At 34.1% G+C, this 21,781-nt stretch overlaps 1 protein-coding gene across 3 annotated transcripts in view; it reads left to right on the forward strand.

The window, feature by feature from the left end:
- LOC119837224 overlaps window positions 1-21,781 on the forward strand; it is a 72,524-nt gene that overhangs the window by 20,306 nt on the left and 30,437 nt on the right. For all 3 annotated transcript variants that reach the window (XM_038362750.1, XM_038362751.1, XM_038362752.1), the window contains exons 2-3: window positions 13,698-13,855; window positions 14,860-14,962. In XM_038362750.1, the coding sequence (XP_038218678.1) occupies window positions 13,698-13,855; window positions 14,860-14,962 (261 nt within the window). The remainder of the gene's footprint in view (window positions 1-13,697; window positions 13,856-14,859; window positions 14,963-21,781) is intronic.

The following is a 21,781-nucleotide window of genomic DNA, read 5'->3' on the forward strand; positions in this document are numbered from 1 at the left end:
TAGCCCGTAGGAATATCGGGATATAAAGTTGCCTATATGTTATTCCAGTAAGTTTTATTGCAATCGGTTCAGTAGTTTTTGCGCGAAAGAGTAACAAACACACACACATCCTTACAAACTTTCGCATTTATAATATTAGTAGGATTAGTAGGATCTACAGTATCCCCTGTATTTCTAACTGAGAGACCTAGTTTGCATATACACGCCTACCAACATTACGAAACGTTATTAAAACTTGTAAGTACGAAAAACGGAATTCTTAATGTACCTACTCATACGAAAGTTTTGTTTGCATAATATTTAAATTTCATTCCGTTGCCAACATTCGGGCGTAATGGTAACGTTTCATTGTACTGTAGAAGTTTAGCAGTTTTTACTTGAATAAACAACGAAGTTATGACCTGAAAGATTTAAGATATAGATCATAAAAATATGCAATTTCCATACCTTTTTTTTAATTAATAAGATTCCGATTGGAATAGATTTTAGTGTGCAGGATTGTAGATTTGCTGCTCGAATTGAAAAAACTAAATTAATGACAATGTTATAAACATTTTGGTACGTGGTAGAATTGGGCCAGCTCGCACCGAGGAAGTACCACACCCCCACAGAAAACCGGCGTGAAATAGCATACTGCTGTGTTTCGTTCGGTGACAGGGGAGCTGGAGGCCCAATTCCTTTTCCTTACCCTTCCCAGTCCTTTCCTTTATTCGTCTCGTCAATCCTTTCTTAATCCCTTCCCAATTTAAAGTCGGCAATCCATTTGTAGTAGCGTAAGGTCTGCAATGGACCTTACGCCTCTCCAAATGTTTATGGGCGGTGGTAGGTCTTACCATCAGGCGTCCCTCCAGCTCCATTGCCGACTGACATAAAAAAAAACAAAAAAGCATGTTATTCTGTTTTATTTTATGAACATTAATGAAACGTGTTAATCTAAAATACTAGACAAGACTTATTTAGGAAAAGGAATAGTAAGAAGTAAAGTAAATAAGCAAGAAATACAAGCGGCAGCTGGTAAATGAAATCTCGTGAAGTAGGTTTACTACATTGTCCTCTGTAGGGGTAAATAGAGAGTAAATTAGCAGTACCTCGATGCAAGGAATCCAAATGTTTTACGTAAAACTGAGAATTTTAAATTAGATTTTCCTACGTGTAAGCAGAATTGCATTTGGTTTTTAATGAATTACTTACATTTGTACTCGTAGAATTTTTTTGTGGTAGTATTTATTTTATTTTATCTAATACACTGTATATATATATATATATATGTGTAGAAATATTATGTAATATTATGTGTAGAAATACATTAGGATTTCCCATTGCCGCAATAATAAAAAAGTTATCATAAATATTGTTCAAATATCAATAAAGTCTGTTTATAATTTAAATTGACATTAGTCAAAAAGTTCTCTGCAATATTAATTAATATGATATCTTAAGTTCAAATCCAATTAAAAATATACCCGCACATCCCTAGAAACGCCTCATGGTTAAACCCTGTTTCAAACTGTAATAACGGTAGTATAAATTAAGTAAGAAATTAATTAGTATAGTTGAGGGTAAATCTGTTTCTGTTGAATAAACCAGTCTGTCGTTGAAGCCCGCCTTTCATTGACGTTCCACAAACTTTGATTGCACTTTGAAATTCATGCATCAACATTTAGTATATTTAAAACTTTGTCTAATAAGCGCAGTTGGAGAGAAATGAATACATTTAACTGGAATTAATTCACTCCTAAATAAATATTTATCAACAAAATGGGAGGAAGAATAATGATATCTGTTGTTTTGTTTGAGAGTTTTTCGTAATTGAGCAACAAATTTTTGAAGATGGGCATTTTATCAACAGAGTAATGTTTTACGGCGTGGGTGGTTGCCGTGGCGTCTTAAAGCAATACTAATTTTAGTGTAGAAAGTGATGATTTTAGACGCTTTTTGTTCCCAAACTGGAATTATTACTGGAATTCTTACGAAATTCCCCTGAACTATGAACAGTGAACTGCATTATAGAACAAAAAAATCTTCCTCTGTAATCTCTATCTATTATAAAAACCCGCATCAAAATCTTTTGAGCAGTTTTAAAGATCTCAGCGTACATATGAACAGACAGCGGAAGGCAAGTATGTTTTATACTATGTAGTGATTATTAAAAAAAATCAGATGATGTACAAACTATTATCATTAGTGTTTACTACTTTAAGCTTAGCGTACACTAGAAAACCGAAAGCATTTTATTGTAAAATGCCCCCGTCGATGGTACGGAAAAAACATAAAAAAAAAAATAAACCACGCATTGGCACGAAAAGAAAAAAAGAAAACAATTTTAAAATTCGCGCCAACGTTTCTTCTTGACCGACATCTAAAAAAACAGAACTGAAAACGCAGTGAATTTCACCCGCTTTATTACATTTAGCTTTTTTCTTTTCTTTTGTCGCAATTTCCATTTATTTACGGATTTAACGTTACGGCCCTTTCATTGTTTTCGTAATCATTTACGGAATGCTCTGCATTTTTCAAAGCGTATCTCATTATTTCGAAATGAGTGTTTGGTTTGTTCTCGCTTTATGAGTGAAATGAAATGGTTCGTGCTCATAACCCGCTGACATGCACTGGTATTGATGAGGGAGAATATAATTTAAAGCAGAATAAAGAAATGTTTTTTTTTTATATTTTCTGTATTCTAAATTGTAAAACGTAACCTATATATTAAGATTAAGTTTAACTTTGGTCTAAATTAAATTCTAAATTTAGACTTTTCTCTCAACGGTCATTAATTTTAAGGCTGGTTGCTTAGATTGAATGAAATATTGACATATATTTTTAGAAGCATTTATTTAGCTTACCGTTTTAATCAGTCTTTCTATATATCTGAACATTCATTTATCAAAATTAATATGAATGTAAACTCAAATATTTATTTATTCAAATAGGCTTCTCATAGAAGCACTTTTGAATCGTCATAACACAGTTTTAACATTTACCACCGCATATTTTTACAATGTATGTTCGCTAACAAAAAGCATTCGTAATAATTTTACAAGTACTCCAATTTAACTGATTAGAGTTCTACAAGGAGCTGCATTGAGACCAGAAAGTTTTAAAGCTTACAAAGTAGCATTATGTAATGGTTTAAGACACACATTTTGTTCCCAACAGATGTTTACAAGTTCGATAATTGCGAAGTCTTGATCCAGCTTGCTCTTTAACTTCGATTCCAATGAGATATTCATATATTGTTAATTCGTTTGCAAATATAAATGGATAATTGCCCATTACGTGAAATCCTGTTTCCTGGCATATGATTTTAAGTTGTTACAGTATGCTCAATTTTTTGGCAGGACAAAACAATTTTTTTATGTCAGAGCGGGCACCTATCCTGGTGGTTCGCCTGATGGTAAGTGATCATCGCCACCCACGATCATTATCAGAGCAGAGAATGCTCAATTAATTAGAAATTAAAATACTCTTTGATGGCTTAAAACTGCGTTCATTATCATGTTGTCATCTTGATAGAAATGGCGTTTTTGATTCGTTAAAATTAGTTAATTTCTGAAATTACAATTAAAATGTATAAAAGTAAATTTGATACAATTAAAAAATGACTGAGATACCTCCAGAGATTTCTTTTAATGATTTAAAAATCATACTTAAATACGTGCAATCGTTCTGATATTTTTTGAACTATTCTACAAGCAACATAGTACTTTAATGGTGATTTGTTTTTAAATGTAACTAAAAAATTTCAGTATTTGCTATTATTATTTCGGAGACTAATACCTACGCACGTATTATGTATGTGTGCGTGCTACCCTTGTACCGACACAGCTGGTTGTGACCAATGCTTCGTTGATTCCATAAATGTGTGGGTGCGCAATTTTAACTCGTGTCCCCTTAAACCTCAGCCAGTAGCTAAAAACCTACCTAACCTAGTACATTCGTTTGCATTCTAGTAAGATCAAATCAATGAATTATATTCCCACGACGTAACGCATTATCACTTGGTATTGTGTATCTTTTTCAACTTCCGACTGTGTTGCGAAACGTATCGGGCTCTTTTGGTGCTCAGTTTTTGTTGCCTTCATATCCTTTCTTAATATCTTATTTACTTTAAGTTAGCTGTAATTGATTATGCAGTACATAAAACGATTATGTGGCGAGGATATGACGGCCAAGAAGTATTCTTTACTAGCTGTGCCCCACGGTTTCACCCGCGTAAGTCCGTATCCCGTAGGAATATCGGAATAAAAAGTTGCCTATATGTTATTCCAGTTATCCAGCTGTCTACGTACCAAATTTTATTGCAATTGGTTCAGTAGTTTTTACGTGAAAGAGTAACAAACATCCATACATTCATACTTACAAACTTTCGCATTTATAATATTAATAGGATGCTTACGCTTACGCTACACGCTTTAGACTTTATACTCACATTTTGTACTCTTCTTTGACCAAAATCTTATAATATTAGACAAATCTCAGTTAAATTTCAATAGATTAATACCTATAAATCATACTTTTTTGAACAATTGATGGTATTACAGGATTGGTATAAAAAAAATCATTTTATCATCTTCAAATCAATGCATTAACGTAATTGTTAATTTAATTATATGTGGACTTTACTTTCAAAATTTATGAACGCTATATACTCCATTTTAATTCACCAGTTACCACCATTGTTTATATTAACAGTCATCCGAATTGTTTTTGGGTTGCTTATAGCTTTTCTAATTTCATCATTCGTTCATTTCGTTATATTATCTTGTCATCCCGTTTTTTATTCATTTGTTCATTCCATTCCAACAATGAAGTTACTTACTGCTTTTTTATGTCATAAGCAGACAACTGAGGTGGTGGTTCGCGTGGTAAGCGATTACCGTAGTGCTTCTGTGAATGCGCTGCCCGCTTTTAAGGAGAAAAGGATAAGTATAGGTGTGACGGCTAGAAAGAAGGAATGGACTGGGAAGGACGAGGAAACGGGCCTTCAGCTCCCCCCTCACCATACGATTCACAGTAGCATGCCACTATTTCATGCCGGTTTTCTATAGGGGTGTGGTACTAAGTGGCTCGACGGAACACAGTGGGGTTTTGGTCGGTATGAATCCGACATAACCCACGGCTTTATCTCCGGAGGCCGTGGGTATCTATGCAAGATTTCCCCACTTAAAAAAAAAAAGGGGGTGTGGTACTGCCCCGATGCGAGCTGGCCCAATTCGTGCCCAAGCGTGCTCGACTCCCATATAACCTGGTATGTTTATTACTAATAGTCGAAGCGGTGATTTCAGGAGTCTATTCTGTCAACACGTAGATCGCAACAGAAACAATGGCTGGTCGTTAGATCTCCATTGTTGTGGACGATTTAGTTCCGTCGGGGCTCGAATTAAGTTGTGTATAAATTGCATCAGTAATTATATTAAATAGCCGATGCGATTTGTAATTACGAAGTGGGTCATAGCTGATACTGCAAACTATGCGTATGAATAATTAATTTGTGTTGGAATACCACTGGTGGCGAAAATATATCAATATATATAAAATCCTTGTATTTACAATCAAACACTTATGACATTAGTAATTGAAAGCATAAATTGATATAGCTTTTACCCGCGGATTCGCACGCGTTAGTTCGGAGTAGTTTAATAAATGTAAACATATGAACCTTCTTCCTGAATCACACACAATAAAAAATCCCATCAAAATCCCTTGCGTAGTTTTCAAGATCTAAGGATACATGCATACATAGGAACAGACGCGAAAAGTGACTTAGCTTTACTAACTACTACTAACTCAAGAACGGCTAAATGGATTTAAATGATTTATTGATTGTTTGAGTTATCTCCGCGTGGAATGACTTTTGTAAATAAGAAAAATCATCAAACACATGGGCAATAATAAGGTCACCTACTACAAAAAAGTATGTTTGTTAAAAGTGGATGAAATATTTAATTTTAAGTTTTATAGCATTGAAATGCTTTTTATAAATGAGAAATTCTGGATGATATATTGTTTAAATATTGGTCCCAAATCATACATACTTATAAAATTTAACCAATAAATATCGAGATATACAATCTTAAATTTACTATAAATTTTATAGATCTATTTCAGTTGGAATGTGGATTGTTCTGTATTATACGTATAGGAAATGACAACCTCTCTGTTTCCGATAACTTATTAGCGAAAGTTTTCGCAACAATTGCTCCGTCTATTATTTCCACGTTATTATAACAATTATTGTTATATATTTATTGCGGAGTAACTTGGGCCCCATGTAATCCTACTTCCTACTATATTATAATACTATATTATTATTATTGTGTCTCTCCATAATACTCGATACCTTGTGTGTTTGTTTGCTCTTTCACGCAAAAACTACTGAACTAATTGCAATTAAATTTGGTACGTAGACAGCTGGAATTACATATAGGCTTTTTATCCCGATGTTCCTACGGGATACGGATTTACGCAGGTGAATCCGCGGGGCGCAGCTAGTTTCTAATAGTTTGGATTCTTCGCAATCCAATGCAGTGTGCCTTTATTTTAGTTTTTTCATTATAGTTTAGCACCTGCGAGTAGTTTTAAAATCGCCGGAGAAAGCCCAAATTCGCGCGAGCAAGTATATATATATTCAATCAAGCGGGTTTTGACGGTATTTCACAAAAATTCATAAGCCCTTTAACATAACAATACGTACAAAAAATAACAACATACTTGAAAACGGTCTGTTAATCAATAACTGTAGGTACCTTTTTATAACAAAATTCAAACGATAAATTCAACAAAGGCCCTTCAAAAAATGAACTTAACAATCATCCAGCTTCCACGATAATCATAAAACCTGGATTTGTGACACGTTCAAAGGAGAATGCTCTCTATGCCATTAGCGTAAGGTCGATATCGATGATCGAATTACGTAATTCATCATTTGGAGCACGAAATTCAGCGGTTTCAGTCACTCCGGCGCTCGATATATAGCCAAAGAGCTAGGTAACAGCTTGGATGCTGAATGTATTGTTTTTATTTTATATGCAACATATTTTTGGAAAGTGTTTCTTTTTTGGGTAATCGTCCGCGTTTTGGAAGTCAGACAAAAAATTCCTTATAAATCTATCTAGTAATTAATTTTCATACTACCAAACGGCCATTATTTAGATTGGCTTGTTGTTAGTAGTCAAATTATCTTAATTTCGGTTCGTTGATCTATTTACCATTATAATGAATTAATATGAATAATTGTATGCATTTCTTCTTATTTTATAAGTAAGAAAAGATTCTCATTCAACTAATTTCATATGATAAACCCTAACTAAGAATAGGATCGTTTCAACGCCATTTTGTGACTTCATATCTGTTAAATCAATGTACTTAATAATTAAAAGCAATAGCGTTTTTATTACTCGACGTAAGCGTACGGAAAATATAGTTTCAGCAAAATACGTGGAGCACAAAATCCATTAACCGTTGCTATTTCTAGCTAGACTGCAGTATCTAATGAAAAAATTTTCATGTGTTTCATCAGCTGTGGTACTTAAACCTGAAATTCAACTACTCACAATAGTAGGGGAGCCCAAGAGGGGATTTTGGGATGTACTCGAGCGCGTCAGATTATTATAAGGGAAGGTACCTTACCTATTACTAAGTACCTCCAGAAAGTATGAGCAGTTGATATTGGTGGGTGCGCTCACAGGAGCCGCAGGAAATTAAAAAATATCGATAATTCTCTAAGGTTACGCTCAAATTGTCAGATTATCGAAATTTGGATTTTTTTTTTGTTGTAAATAACCCGTAATATCTTTATCTGACGCGCTCGAGTCATATTTTTTTTATATTTTACCTTTTATTCGTAGCCACGAAATTACCACATAAATCGTAAGAATAAGTTATATTTTATTTCAGTGATATGCCAGAGCATTCAAAATATCAAAATCTAACGGGCTTGAGTATTTCCACAGCCCCGTTTTCTTTTATAATAAAAAAAAAAAATCAAAAACCTTTTTCCACCGCTAAAATTGAAAACACTATAGGACTTTTTTTCTTGCTATCCCATAATCTGCGAATTCCAATAGGTTTCTGAAACGCTCGAGTAAATACACATTTAGCATCTTGGGCTCCCCTACTACAACGCCCAACCACTGAAAATATATATTCAGAGCAAGAATTGGGAAAACTGCAGTCAGCTCTTGGAGTATATCAGTCGGGAGGTCACGTTTCCCGATGTTCACGCTCGGCGAAGCACAGAGCACTCCCGCGCTGCCATCCATAGCTATAAATTAAATTCTTTATTTAGTATCGATGTCACGTAATAAGTTCAAACACTGTGATTATAAGTATTTCAAATAAATAACGTGTTATTATTATTATTTGCATTATATTTGTATAAACTACAGTATTTATTGTGATTAATATAATAACAGCTGGTCAATAACTATATATCATAAGCTTTTAAAAGAAAATAACATTATAAACGAAACAATTAATACCAAACTAAACAACAATTAACACTAAATAAACTTTGGTATTCAAATACTACTATTCTTCCAGCACATTCGGTTAAAAAGCCTCAACTTTAAATAAATAAAGCATTTCAATGCTATAAAACTAAAAATTAAATTTAAGCCTCAACTACGTAAAATATTTTTGCTTTAAACGGATATTCCATTCACACGTTTCAAATCGCAAAGGAGTTGCAAGATGCAGTGAGAATCTTCGATAAAACGCACTAAACTTGAATTGATTCCGTTTTTCCGTTACCTGATTTGAATTTAAAATGTTCTAGAACGATCTTCGAATATTGCCAATATTTAAACCTTTTAAATTTGAACCGCTTTGGCAGAATTCCTATCTTTTTAGGGTTGCCATTAAATAAAAATTTGCATGACTTCTTTTTCAGCAATTTTATTACGAGAACTAAGATATGATTAACGTTATTAAGTCGTGGTTATTTTATTAATGTTTTATGTATCTGTGACATTGTTCCATTTCACTAGTATACTAGAGTAACATAGATAACTACTGCGTATAAAAGGACAAATAAATTAATAAATAATATTTGATACTAAAGCTGTAGCAGTAAGAAATAGTTTTCAACTTCACTTATACCATTATATTATATATTTCTTACGGTATTTGTAATACGAATATAATTCGTATGTAACTTTTCCAATTTGCCCCGAAATTATAGATATTTACGATTAACTTTCGATGAACTTTCCCGACTTTTATGTGGGTAGTACAAAACTTTCCACACAATAATAGTATAGAAGAAATATAATAATTTCTGCTCCATTATTGTTCAAAAGATCCGAATAAAATATACACGAAACGTCCACTAAAGGTTAAAAGATCTACTAAACGCCCAAGTTTTAATAAAAATGTAAAACCAGGCGCCTTTTTCTTAACTAGTTCTAGACTTCAAGGCCAGCCCTCACAGAGGCTCATTCACGGCTTTATTAGAGAGAGTGTTACCTTTTGTGAAAATTTTGCATTTTAACATTTCGCGTTCGTACTTTTTTCATTTTTAAATGCAGACTGAAAATACGAGCGAAGATTGATGCTGAATACGAAAGTAAATGAGTGTAATCTTGTTATCTTTATATAATCCATACGTAATCTTGTTACCGTGACAAATGTTAAAACATTATAAAATACTAGCTGCGCCCCGCGGTTTCACCCGCGTAAGTCTGTATCCCGCAGGAATATGGGGATAAAAAGTTGCCTATATGTTATTCCAGTTGTCCAGCTGTCTACGTACCAAATGTCATTGCAATCGGTTTAGTAATTTTTGCGTGAAAGAGTAACAAACTCACACATGCTTATAAACTTTCACATTTCTAATATTAGAAGGATTATAAAACCCGAGGTGTGCCAAGAAACAAAGTGAAATACGATTCATTATATTTGTTCTAAGAAAATTTTAATATTGCACAATTTCGCAAACTCTAACTCTATTGTTTTATTTACAAAGAGACTTTCGCTGAAATTTTATACGAGATCTATTCATCTTAAATACTATATCATTAAATCTTAATTTAAACATCATATATTAAGCGGCGAAGCCGGCTTCGCCCGTGGTACATATGTAAGCCTTACTCAATAAATGGGCTATCTAACGGAAAGATTTTTTCAAAACGTACGAGTCGTTCCTGATGAGCGCGTTCAAACAAACAAAAAAACTCTTCAGCTTTATAATATTTACATACATGTTAAACCGTCAACTTCGAGCGAATGTCGTATACATAACAATATTCGGCGAAACTTCTAGAATCTAGAATATTAATCTTCCTACGATATTCCTTTACCTACAGATTACAATATTCGTATTTGCTGATGCTTATAAATAGCTTGAATCGGCTCAGTGGGTAGCTAGCGTTGGCGATTTAATCTGAGAAGTAATTGAATCCTTCGTTTTATTATTTAATTATCAATTAAAATTCTTTTGACTGGATATATAATGATATGAAATTAATATGGTTCAGGCATTGGCTATAGATCGTTATTTTAGAACTTAGTTTAGTTTCGTTTTAACGAAAATTCATTATTATTTAAATCTTATATCCATATAATTGATGTGTATAATCATATAATTATGAAACTTACATGATGTAAGTAGAATTGATAAATTATTCTTGTATCGTAATCTCAACTGATATTCTAAAGAGGCAGCATACGTGTTTTCATGTGTATGTTAGTAATGTTCTTCATCTGCATCTTCACTGACACATGTACCACGGGTGAAGTCGGGCCGAAGCACTAGTCTATCATGAACCTATAAATACGCATAGTTTTCCCTATCTTGTCTGAATAGCGTGACGATATCGTCTTCCGGGTAAAAGTGGTTCGCACACTCCATTTAAACCATTGTGATGAGTGAAGCGATTTAATATTAATTGTTTTAACTATTAAATACATCATCATCATCATCATAATATCTAGGCTATCATCTATCACCTTGGCTGATTTGATTTTTATTTTTAACATGTCATAATACAGGTAATACAGATTTTAGAAATGTTGGCAACACCGAGTGAAGCTACCGAGCCAGGCGGTGGCGCGCGCGTGTCACTTTTTGCTCGAGACTTCTAGGCGTGCGCTTGCGTTTAAGATTCACCGTGCCTTTTGTCATCTACCGTCAGACTAATTGATTATATTAATGATATAGATATTTGCGTATTTTCTAACAGAAATAAATTAATTTATCTTTTTTCTGCAAATGTAGTATGGTCTCTATTTATCTGCAAATGTGGATAACATCACTACTGCTCGAAACGGTAAAGGAAACATCGTGAGGAAACCGGCATGTCCGAGAATTAAAAGTTCGACATGTGATATCTGTTAACACGCACTTGGCCAGTGTGGTGGATTAAGGTCTGAACCCTCATAGGAGGCCTGAATCCCAGCAGTGGGAACATATATGGGCTGACGATGATGTGATGATGATGACATTATATAATAGACTATGTTAAAATTATTACGAAACTGCTGGTACGATGAAATATTTGTGGTCTGGTATGTTATAATATGCAAACGACTTATAAAGATAAAAATCAAACTAAAATAAAGACTTTTGAAATCTAAAAACAATCTAATTAACAATAATTAATAAATGATAAAAAATTTTGGACATAATAATTATACAAGTAATAAGTATCATGAACCCTTTTGAACTTAGCAAACAATGTGAAATTGTTTCATACTAGGTACATATATAGCCTATATAGCCTTCCGCAATAAATGAGCTATCTAACACTGACAGAATTTTTCAAATCGTACCAGTTCCTGAGATTATCGCGTTCAAACAAACAAACTCTTCAGCTTTATAACATAACTAGCTGCGCCCCGGGGTTTCACCCGCGTAAGTCCGTATCCCGTAAGACTATCGGGATAAAAAGTTGCCTATATGTTATTCCAGATGTCCACATGTCTACGTACCAAATTTCATTGCAATCGGTTCAGCAGTATTTGCGTGAAAGAGCAACAAACACACACAGATCCTTACAAACTTTCGCATTTATAATATTAGTAGGATAGGAAGTAGGATGTTATTGAGAAATAATAAAATGAGAGTTGACATATGTTTTTCATATGAAAATATATGTTTATAATCTTTAGCGATTTCACCGCATACAATTTATCGAATCGCTTTTGTTGGCGCTAACATCACGACCTTATCTAATGCATGTCGACGCAGCACATCTTTTTATTGATTAATTCTAATATGGCAACATTTGTGGCCTAATTCGTTCTAATAGACTAGCTTATATGCGTGGTGTTGCTTGTATTTATTTACCACATTAAATACTTCTCTTCTCTTCTTCTACTTTCCTCCAAATTCTTCGCTGTATGACGATTTCTTCCAGACAACCAGACGTATGAAGACAAATAAGTTAAAGGAGAGGAAAAGGGCAGAACAAAACTATAAGATTTTTTCTTCTAGTACCAAACACAAATAATATATAAACTAAATTATAGTACCCAGCATCTACAAAATATTACTAACTTAGAAGCCATACACAGCCTAGTCTAGACTAAGTATAATAAGTAATAACAATAGAACTTAGAGCAAGCGCTTCTCGAGTTCTATTAATTATGTATAAGGCCTTATAATGCAAAGGGGCGGAGATATATCGGGATTAAGAAATAATAGATTAGATACTTGTTTCTATCTTACACTGTTCTTAGGTCAGAAGTAATATTACAAGGGGAAGATAAAATGGAAAGAATTACCCGTCTCAGCGTTTTCGAATCTTGATGACTTGGGTTACTTCAAAAGCGTAATACGTACACCATCTTCGCCGGCGAAGACGAGATCTCTTATCACGCGTTCCCGTGCCCACCCGAGTGTACCGGGCCCACAGGATGGCCGCTCCGGCCCCCTCTATTCATGTGACAGCTCAAGCCGTGGTTCGTAGTTTCCGTCAAGGGGGTTCCTCAGGGGGGGGTGATCCTCAGTTCACCCACGCGACCGTGCTAAGATGTAGTAGCTTCAGGCTGACAACCAGAATCACCAAAAAAAATAATAAATAAAAGCGTACTCGTCTTATAAAGGCCGGCAAGACACCCACAACTCTCCAGGTTATGTGGATGCTTAGGGGTGCCGTAAATCACCGCTTACAACCCGTTGACGCGCCAGCTTGTTCATATAGATTTGCTTTCATAAGGAGACTCGGCAGCTAGAATCACACATACTAGCACAATACTCAAATACAATACGAACCAACGTGACGGTGGACAGTCTCCAAACAACGATCTCGGCGGGCATTATCGGTACCCTCAGCTATGTTAATATGTGAGGCAGCTGATTCTTGATGTCGGAAGGGTGTCACTGAAACAGAACTGAAGTGTTCCTCATATATACTGAGTGGCATCCCTTTTTGGCGTAAGGAACCACACATAATTTTAATTAATTTTTTTTTTATTTTCCTTATTTTATCTCTATTTTTTTTTCTTTATGTTATACGTTTAATGCTCAAAAAAAGAAAACGTGAAATAATTTAAATGTAGAAGGCGGGCTAACTTCGGCACGAATGGGCTTAAATCCCACCGGGGTTTCCACATAGGAATAGGCGGTTTAGTTTCATTTAAAACAGTTTTATTCATTAAAAACATTTTTTTGCTTTTTTGTAATACTTAAACATACTATAATAAAGTCGATTTCCAGTTACAACTTCTGCTAAACTAAATATTCAATATCTTTCCAGTATCCGCCCTCCCGTCCCCCACGACAGACGACGATGACGACGAGGACGACACGACACCGAGTCGTGCGGACGCTGATGACGACGGTCGCATCTATAAAAACCCACGCAATTCGCCTTCCGCACAGTGCCCTAGAGATGAGGAACAAGCCACTTTATTAGTAAGTATATTATAAGAAATCAAAGTGAGATGGTGTTTAATAAATATTAGTTTTATTACTAGTATCGTAATAAGAACATACTGCAATTCTACACAACTGCCTAATTGATGTAGTCAGTTGATAAATAATCACAGCCAGTCGTAAAGACTATTAATAAAGTGAGGGTAGTCGGGTCGAACATTGATTAAACAACGTACGAATTCCAAGGAGCAATCCATAGGAATGCGCCACAATTTTAAGTGATTCGACATTTTATAGGATTCGATTGTCTTATATATTAAATTCCCTTGTCATAATTTTAGTTACCAAACTCCTACGAAACGGCTGGACCCGTTCTTATGAAGTTTTGTGTCCATATTATGTCTGAGAATCAGCTAACATCTATTTTTTATACCCCTAAATGATAAGAGTAAGGTAGAACAGCGTTTGCCGGGTGCAGCTAGTATTTTATAGATTTGATTTAAATGATTTTGACTGCTTACTGACAATTATGCATGCAACAGAATATTAAAACAAAATTGGTATCCGACAACATAATAAGAAATTATATTTTATAGGTTAAGTGAGGCATGATAAGAAGCTAATATTTACTACTTAGAACATGATGAAGCCTTATCAGAACTGATTCTAGAATCAGCAAGAAAACACACATTTTTATAACCATTATTTTCTACATATACTATTCAAACCTTTTATACAAATTATTGTTCTAACATCGCAATGAGATATTACCAATGTTTTTAATTAATGGATTATTTAACAAGCACAAATAAATACAGTACTTTCATGAATTTAAATATTTACTCAACAAAGAACGTACTCTCTGAATATATATAACTATATTTGTGTGTCGATAAATTGAGTTTCCATTGCAGAAATTAAAACATATACTTATATACTTACAAAAACATCATTCATAAAAAATGCATACAGACGAACATAGAAACCGTTTTCGTTTTCGGAAGTCGGTTTAAAGCAACATATATAAATATAATATTCTTCAGGGCCAGAAATGCCTTCGGAAGTGTTCCTCAGACGAAGACTGCAAAAGTAAGAAAAAGAAATGCTTGTGCGATGGAGCATGCGGCATGTCCTGTATCAAACCAGGTTAGTATCTTATCAATCATTTTTCCGGGAATTAGATAAGTTTTCGATTTCTTTGTTTGAATTTAATAAGTACTAAGGAGTCCCTTGTGAAGTCTTTACCAATATTATAAAGCTGAAGAGTTTGTTTGATCGCGCTAGTCTCTGGAACTGCTGGTCCGTTTTGAAAAATTATTTCAGTTTTAGATAGCCCATTTATTGAAGAAGGCTTTAGGCTATATATGTACCACAGGCGAATCCCTTGGCGGTCCGGTGAATTATACAATACCGAGAATCAAAGCCAGGCCAACTTTATCAAGAACTAGCTGTTGCCCGCAGCTTTGCTCCCGTGATCTTAATAAATTTTTATGGTATAAACTTTCATTCCCTATTTTATCCTCTTCGGGATTGAATTTCCCAAAATCCTTAGCGGACGCCTACGTCATAACATTTATCTGCATGCCAATTCAGCTCTTATATATATATATATCCAGCCAATACATGTTATATAAGAAGAAGAACGTTCTAGCATATGCACTAAATCTATATATATTAACTTGCGGCAACAAAGAAAGAGGGAGATATAAGACGATAAATATATATCCATACATTCATATAATTAATAAATAAATAAAATAAATAATGTACCTAATATTTCATTCATTGTCGTCCGAACAATTTACTTTATTAGCTTTTGGTAGTGCCGGATTCATAAACATTCCTCGTTATATTAACTATTTAATTTAGGTGAATCCCTTGGTACTGCTTGACCAAAAGGATGAAGGTTTCTGGTTTATGAATTATGAGAATAAGCCAACGGCTTCGCTACTGTCAGTTTCAAAATAAAAACAATTTATTGTTTCCAACACATTCCAGCCTAAAACCTAACCTACTAATACTATAAATGCGAAAGTTTGCAGCTAGTTCTAAATATATCCGAAAGTTATTGTCCTCTACACGAGACTCAATATGCGATGTCTTATTTGAGCTAAAACTGATTCCAGCCTGCAGATTCATGCTTTTTTTTTTTTAATGTCATTGCGGGCAACTGAGCTGGTGGTTCGCCTGATGGTAAACGATCACCACCGCCCATGAACATTTACAGAGGCTTAGACCTCTGAAAATGCGCTGCCCGCTTTTAAGAGATAAGGGATAAGGAAAGGATTGATGACTGGAAAGAAGGAATGGACTGGGAAGGGCTAGGAGAAGGAAATAGGAAATGTCTATGGATAGTGTACGTATCCATAACAAAATAATCTATCTTATCAATCTTCCTAGCCAAAATCCACTCAGATCCAAAAATCTTATTAACGTCCATCCATCCTCACAAAGTTTCGCTCATAGTATATCTTATAGCAACAGTAAGATAGTCCCAAGAGTCTCAACTATTCTCATCCATATAACTATCAGAGCAAAGCCATTCAAGTATTCACGTCATCTCACAGCGCAGCAAGTTTGCATTGCCTGTAGCAGAGACCAGAGGAACAAAACGATTAGCGTGGTGTTGTATAGCGCTTATGGGTTGAATTATCAGGAGAATATTAGTATTTTCTTGTGTTTGATTTTACGCGAGTATTATACATTTAGGAATTAAAAACTTTTTAACGGATTTTAAACGCGATTTATTCATTATATTATTAACCCGACGTTTCGAACACTTTACAGCGAGCGTGGTCACGGGGAGACTCCCCGTTTACTCCCAGTTTTAAATTTCTAAATGTATAATACTCGCGTAAAATCAAACACAAGAAAATACAATGTATTCTATTACAAGTTAATTAAACAACCAGACGAAAATTAAAAAGACAACTAAAAACACTTCTAAGTTTCTTGATGTAACAAGAACTGTTTCTGTTGGCAGAAAATGGACGCTTTTTCTGTGAAAATTATCAGAATAAATACTGTTTATTTAAAAGAAATATAGTAATTAGGAAAGTTTCCCTTATCGTGTTTTTTTAAACACGTCATCTGAGATAAAAATTCGAAGCATAACTTCGCATATTATAAATGTCTTTGCTTTGACAAATTCAGAAATAAATAACGATTTCGACCTAAAAAATAGCACAATTAGAAAATACAACTATATAACGTCACGTAAATATACCATATAATCTTTAATAGAAATAAAATAATAATATGTTATGCGATACATTAATTAATGAAGCATTCAGCATAGAGCGTCGGGCTTAAGCATATCAAATTATAATCTACCAAATCAGATAGATTATATCATAATTAATGCATTTCTGTCCAATATAATTATTAGAATACACATGTACGATTTAATTTATTTATTCACAAAACTACTGCAAATATTTATAAATATTATCTTTATTAAAAAGATTTTTGATGTGAATATCTTTATTAAAAAGATCTTGTGATTTGTGACTTTAGATAATCAATATATTAGTGCATAGATAGATAGATTATTCTTTATTGAACACAAAATTAACATAAACACATAGTTAAAAGACAAGAAAAAAAAATATCCACAAATGGCGGTCTTATCGCTAGGTAGCAATCTCCTCCAGAATATATTAACTCTTCTATAAGAATTAAAAAAAGAGGAAAATTTAAAAGGGGCGGGTGAACAAAAGTTCGATTTCTGAGGCGGTACGACGAATGACGCTAGTTCGAATCCCGACTCAATTTTGTATATTTATATGTATAGAGAATTTGAATGCTATAAAACTGAAAATTAAATCTCTACTCCATTTTCCATTCGCATACAAATAGCTGAAGAAGCAACAGCGCATCAATATAACAAGAAAGCAGAAATCTTTACATTACGTGATCGTGTGTCATTACGTTTGACCCGATTCACGTGTTGTGGAAAACTAATAGATAACATTTCACACGTCTGTCTGATAGGACAGGTGCGTATTTAGGATTATGGGGCCCCAGGGATATATTCTTCATCGTAGAAATTTGTAAAGATAGGAATTGTCTCGAACGTGATTTATTTTGTTATGGAAATATGTAATTTATCAATGTTTCTAGGCTATAATAAATTTCTGTAAATAAAATTGATAAGAAAAATAAGTATTATACGCACTTTTCCTCCCTATAGACGTAACTTAAATAGAAGTCTACCGTAATATCTGAGCACAACAGAAATACAACGGAACATTTTGTTCAACTGTCTAATTGCCACGGGTCACGATATACAGCCTGGTGACAAACGGATAGATAGACAGACCGTCGTACAGTGTCTGTCGGTCTATCCTTAATAATACTTAACAGCTATAGAACCCAAAAAACGATTCACTGTATATTAATGACTAGTAAAATAAGGGCCCCACGTTAACAGGGACCCCGCAGGCCCCTTTTCGCGCAATATCACGAGTTTTATAGAATCATAAAGCCTCGAATAGCGTCTAATAAAATACCTCATAACGTCTAATGGATGAAAGCTCTAATTGATCTATAAAACTCAACTTTGAAGCGTTTTTTTGCCTTTGGGCCAATTTTCATCAAGTTCCGAAGAGGCCTGGAATTTTAATGAATCGTCTGACGTATTAGCGATGATAAAAAACGAGAAGATGAAAATACGCAGTTTATTGAAGTTCGTAAACTTAACACGGAATTGTATTGTCCTTATCTATGATAATATTATAAAGCTGAAGAGTTTTGTTTGAACGCACTAATCTCAGGAACTAAGAGTCCGGTTTGAAAAATTCTTTCAGTGTTAGATAGCCCATTTATTGAGGAAGGCTATAGGCTATATATGTACCACGAGCGAAGCCGGGGCGAACCGCTAGCCTACAAATAAAATACTCATAATTATTTTTCAGAAAAACCTAAACCGTCAGAACTAGTTTAATTTAAAATGAGTCACGGGAGTGGCCAGCTTAAGAATCTTCAAATCCAGTTTTCCCAGTCGAAAGCTCTGAGGTAACAAACAAAAAAGTACAGCCGAATTGATAACCTAGAAGGACGAGATTGTTTGAAAGATTTTTTGATAAGAGAAAGAAACAGTATCCGTGTTGTGTGATAAAAAGACTTTTATTAAACATTATTTTACACAATTTTTTTAAACATTATTTACGATAGGGATTTTGTTCTAATAGTGTCTATTTTTCACTTTCACAAATTTATATAAATGACTTTTGATAAAAAAACAAAATAAATATTAACATATAAACTTGATAATATAAATCAGTGTTTTGATGTAAATATAGCCTCTTATGTATACAAATATTTTAATATTAACATACCAATTACAAAAACTGCATCCTACACACCCATCCGAATGACGACCCGGGCGAGCGACGCTTAACCTTCACAACCGCAGCCATGGCCCACTCTGACCCTCTTGACCTTACCTGTTTGCTTAGCAAGCCGCTCATTGCCAGCTCAGCCCATTGAAACATCTGAAAAGCCTATTTTGTGCTGCGTGTATTTCTCTAAAAATTCATAGATTAGAGTAAACTTCTTATTTTGATCACGTATGAAATAACTTTGATAAACCTATTCAGGTTTTATGAAAACGGTAAATCTTAATTAAATACATAGAAAGAGCATTCCGAATTATACATAGACATCCTATCCTATCCTACTTCCTGCTAATATTATAAATGCGAAAGATTGTAAGAATGTGTATGCGTTTGTTGCTCTTTCATGCAAAAACCATTGCACCGATTGCAATGAAATTTGGTACGTAGACAGCTGGACAACTGGAACAACATATAGGTAACTTTTTATCCCGATATTCCTACGGGATACGGACTTACGCGGGTGAAACCGCGGAGCGCAGCTAGTATCCAATTTGTATGAGATTTTCTTATTATTATACGTTTTTTAATACGCTAATAAAATTAGCTTCACCAGTAGGTTAAAATATAACCAAATTCTGTTTCGATTTTAAACAATTTTAAACGGAGAGATTTCATTCAAACTTTGTACACTAATCAAGTATCGGTGACAATACAATAATTTCATCTTTTTATATTGTTAGGTATCTATCGCCCGCGGCTTCACACGAGTTAATTCAGAGTAGTTTAATGGATGTTATCATACATATAAACCTTCCTCTTAAATTATTCTATATATAGTAGTAGTTTAAAAGATCTAAGCATACATGGGGACATAGGAAGAGACAACGACTTTGTTCTATACTATGTAGAGATGATACTAATAAGAATCGAAATGATTAAATAATTGCCTTACGTATACTCTGCTGAAGATTTAGTTTATTCTATAATTAATACGTGTGTTTTAGTTTTTTCAAACAATAGTCATTTTTCCTACGAACTGATTGATCCAAGTTAATAGCTTACCCAATACATTTTTGAAAAATGTATATAAACTTTCTATATTCTATCGTTGCATGAATTTTAATGCGCTTGTTTAAAATTTAATTAAATGTTCATTCTCTTATGGCGCAGAGAATTCGCGAATCTATGAAACAAAGCTAAGCCGGGATAAATCATAAACGCTTACGATAAATTCCCGCGGCTTCATTCGCGTGATATCATATATCCTATATTCTAATCCGAACTGTAACCCACATCGGTGCTACATTACATGATCCGATCAATGTTTTTGCGTGATATTACAACATTCATACATAACCTTATAAGCGTTGATGTTTGTTAGACTTCGCGCCTTTTCTTGTTGATGTTATTAATATAACTAAAAATAAAAAAGCAATCATTAATTGATACTACAATTATGTTTTTTTATGTACTTTCCCGTTTGTCATTTGGTTCATCATCATCATCATCAGCCCATATATGTTCCCACTGCTGGGACACAGGCCTCCTATGAGGGTTCAGGCCATAATCCACCACGCTGGCCAAGTGCGGGTTGGCAGATGTCACATGTCGTCGAACTTTTGATTCTCGGACATGCCGGTTTCCTCACGATGTTTTCCTTCACCGTTTAAGCAGTGGTGATGTTATCTACATGCGCAGATAAATTGAAAAATCAATTCATTTCCTGCACGCTCGCCCGGTCTCGAACCCCGACTTATCGATTTTGAAGTCCGAGGTTCTCACCACTGAGCCACCACTGCTTTTTTGTCATTTGGTTATCTCAATTTTAAAGACCTCTTGTTAAAATTGTTCCAACCTAACCTATAAAAGCCAATAAACCAACGTCTTTTAGACATGACTTCACTCAGACCTCGCCTTGCCTTGGATGCCCTCTCAGTGAAAAACGTAACTTATTTCATCTTAAAGAAATGAGATTGCTGCTTTTCGCCGATTTCGAGGTCGCCTTGACACTCGGAATAAATTAACATTTGAAACGGTATTATGAATCCGTGATATAGAGATTTGACATTTAGGGGGAGAACTGGGGTAAGATAAAGGTCATTTAATAAAAGTTTTTATGTCAACTTTGATATTTCCAAGGGAGTTTTAAGCGTGTTATATATGCAGTAGAATTTCATTAAATTGTCAACTGACGGATTTAATATAGGACTATATTAAAGGTTTATTTTTGTGTGGTTACTTTTCGATGTATCAAATATATAACTGGTGTATAAAATATATTGGAATGCAAACTAGTCAAAATTTTGAATTACTGTATGTTAAGAGGTTTTTGTTACACTACATTTGTTTATTTTAGAAATATTAATTTACCTTGTCATATTGAAACTATTTTTCAGTTATGACTTAACCTTTAAACCCTTGATCTTCACATTTGTTTTAATGTCATTGATGAGACGAAACGATAAAGTTATTTGACTCTACAGATAATGGAGACATACAAGGGAAGCTACTATCAAATGTGTGTATTGATTTTTAAATCTTCCACAACCTAAATATTATCTTATACCTTTAAACGACCAATTCTTGTATATATATATATATATATATATATATATATATATATATA

This window comes from Zerene cesonia, chromosome 26 (assembly GCF_012273895.1).
Source record: "Zerene cesonia ecotype Mississippi chromosome 26, Zerene_cesonia_1.1, whole genome shotgun sequence".
Taxonomy (NCBI): domain Eukaryota; kingdom Metazoa; phylum Arthropoda; class Insecta; order Lepidoptera; family Pieridae; genus Zerene; species Zerene cesonia.